At 41.5% G+C, this 1,158-nt stretch overlaps 1 protein-coding gene across 1 annotated transcript; it reads right to left on the minus strand.

The window, feature by feature from the left end:
- Window positions 1–499: 499 nt before the first annotated feature.
- Window positions 500–841, minus strand: LOC135643715 (uncharacterized). Its single transcript, XM_065161039.1, has one exon. The coding sequence runs from the start codon at window positions 839–841 to the stop codon at window positions 500–502; it is 342 nt and encodes a 113-aa protein (XP_065017111.1).
- Window positions 842–1,158: the final 317 nt, after the last annotated feature.

A 1,158-nucleotide genomic window follows, 5' to 3' on the forward strand; every position in this document is an offset into this window, starting at 1 on the left:
TCAGTCTAAAATTAACAAATGTTATATATAACATTTTCTGTAATAACACAATTATCCTTTGAAATGTTGAACGACTTTGCTTCCCTAACTATCATTAAGTGTTACGATTTCATATCTTTGAAATTTTTTCCATTTAATTTTTGGTCAAAACTGTCGAAACAATCCAAGGGTCAAAGTGAGAATGAGACAAAAAAGAAGAAGCAAATCTTAACTATATTTGCCACTAAGAAAGGTAACAATATCTCGTAAACTTTGTATCAGGGCATACATGCAAAAGAGAGAAGAGCGATAACATCGCCGAACAACATTGAGAAATTTGAGGAACAACAACTGAAACAATAATTTTAATGGGAACCCAACTTTTTGCAACGTGAAGCCCATGACCAATATGTCAAGTCTCCTAAATGGAATTTAATCCAAAATCTGCCGTAACTTATGAAGATGAAGACAGTAGGAAACATTTCAGGAAGCAGCGCACTAAAGCATGACAAGAAAACACTTACATTGTCTCAAATTCCCTGATCTCAAGAAGTTCCTTCCCCAACAAGTCCATCCATTTAACGTTTCTCTTTTCGACCTGTTCTGAATCTGATGCTCTTGGCTTCTTTAGGCTGCTCTTCAGAGAGATCTCAACTTTCCCATCCTCCTCAGTGTTCTGCTCAACCACAACCTTTTCTTCAGAAGGCTTCTCCTCCAACACGACAGAAACTGGAGCTTCGGTCGGGGCAACGTTTTTGGCATCTGCCCATTGCGACTTCGGAGGGCAAGGCGGGTAACAGCGGACCGACGACCTCGAGCAGCAGACGAGCGTATAGTGGCAATCGCAGGATAAAACCCTCATGTCAGATCACAACCATCGAAAGCCCATTTGACGAACCAAAAGGGGAACTTCCCGACAAAAATTGCTCTCAAAACTCAAAAACTTTCGATCAAAACCAGCAGCAACTTCCTCGATGGTAACCTCACAATAAACTCGGCATCGGACTGGAAAAAGATCATAAAGGGTTGGAATCCGAAGCAAGGAGCAACCTTACCCCTAGGGAATGAAACTCCAGAATCCAGAACACCAAATCCGGAACGAAGATAGGATTCTGCTGCACTTTTGGGATCGCTCTAAGCCACACGGAAAGGAGAACTCCAGGAAAAGCAGAAGAATGA

Source organism: Musa acuminata, chromosome BXJ3-7 (assembly GCF_036884655.1).
Source record: "Musa acuminata AAA Group cultivar baxijiao chromosome BXJ3-7, Cavendish_Baxijiao_AAA, whole genome shotgun sequence".
Classification (NCBI taxonomy): Eukaryota; Viridiplantae; Streptophyta; class Magnoliopsida; order Zingiberales; family Musaceae; genus Musa; species Musa acuminata.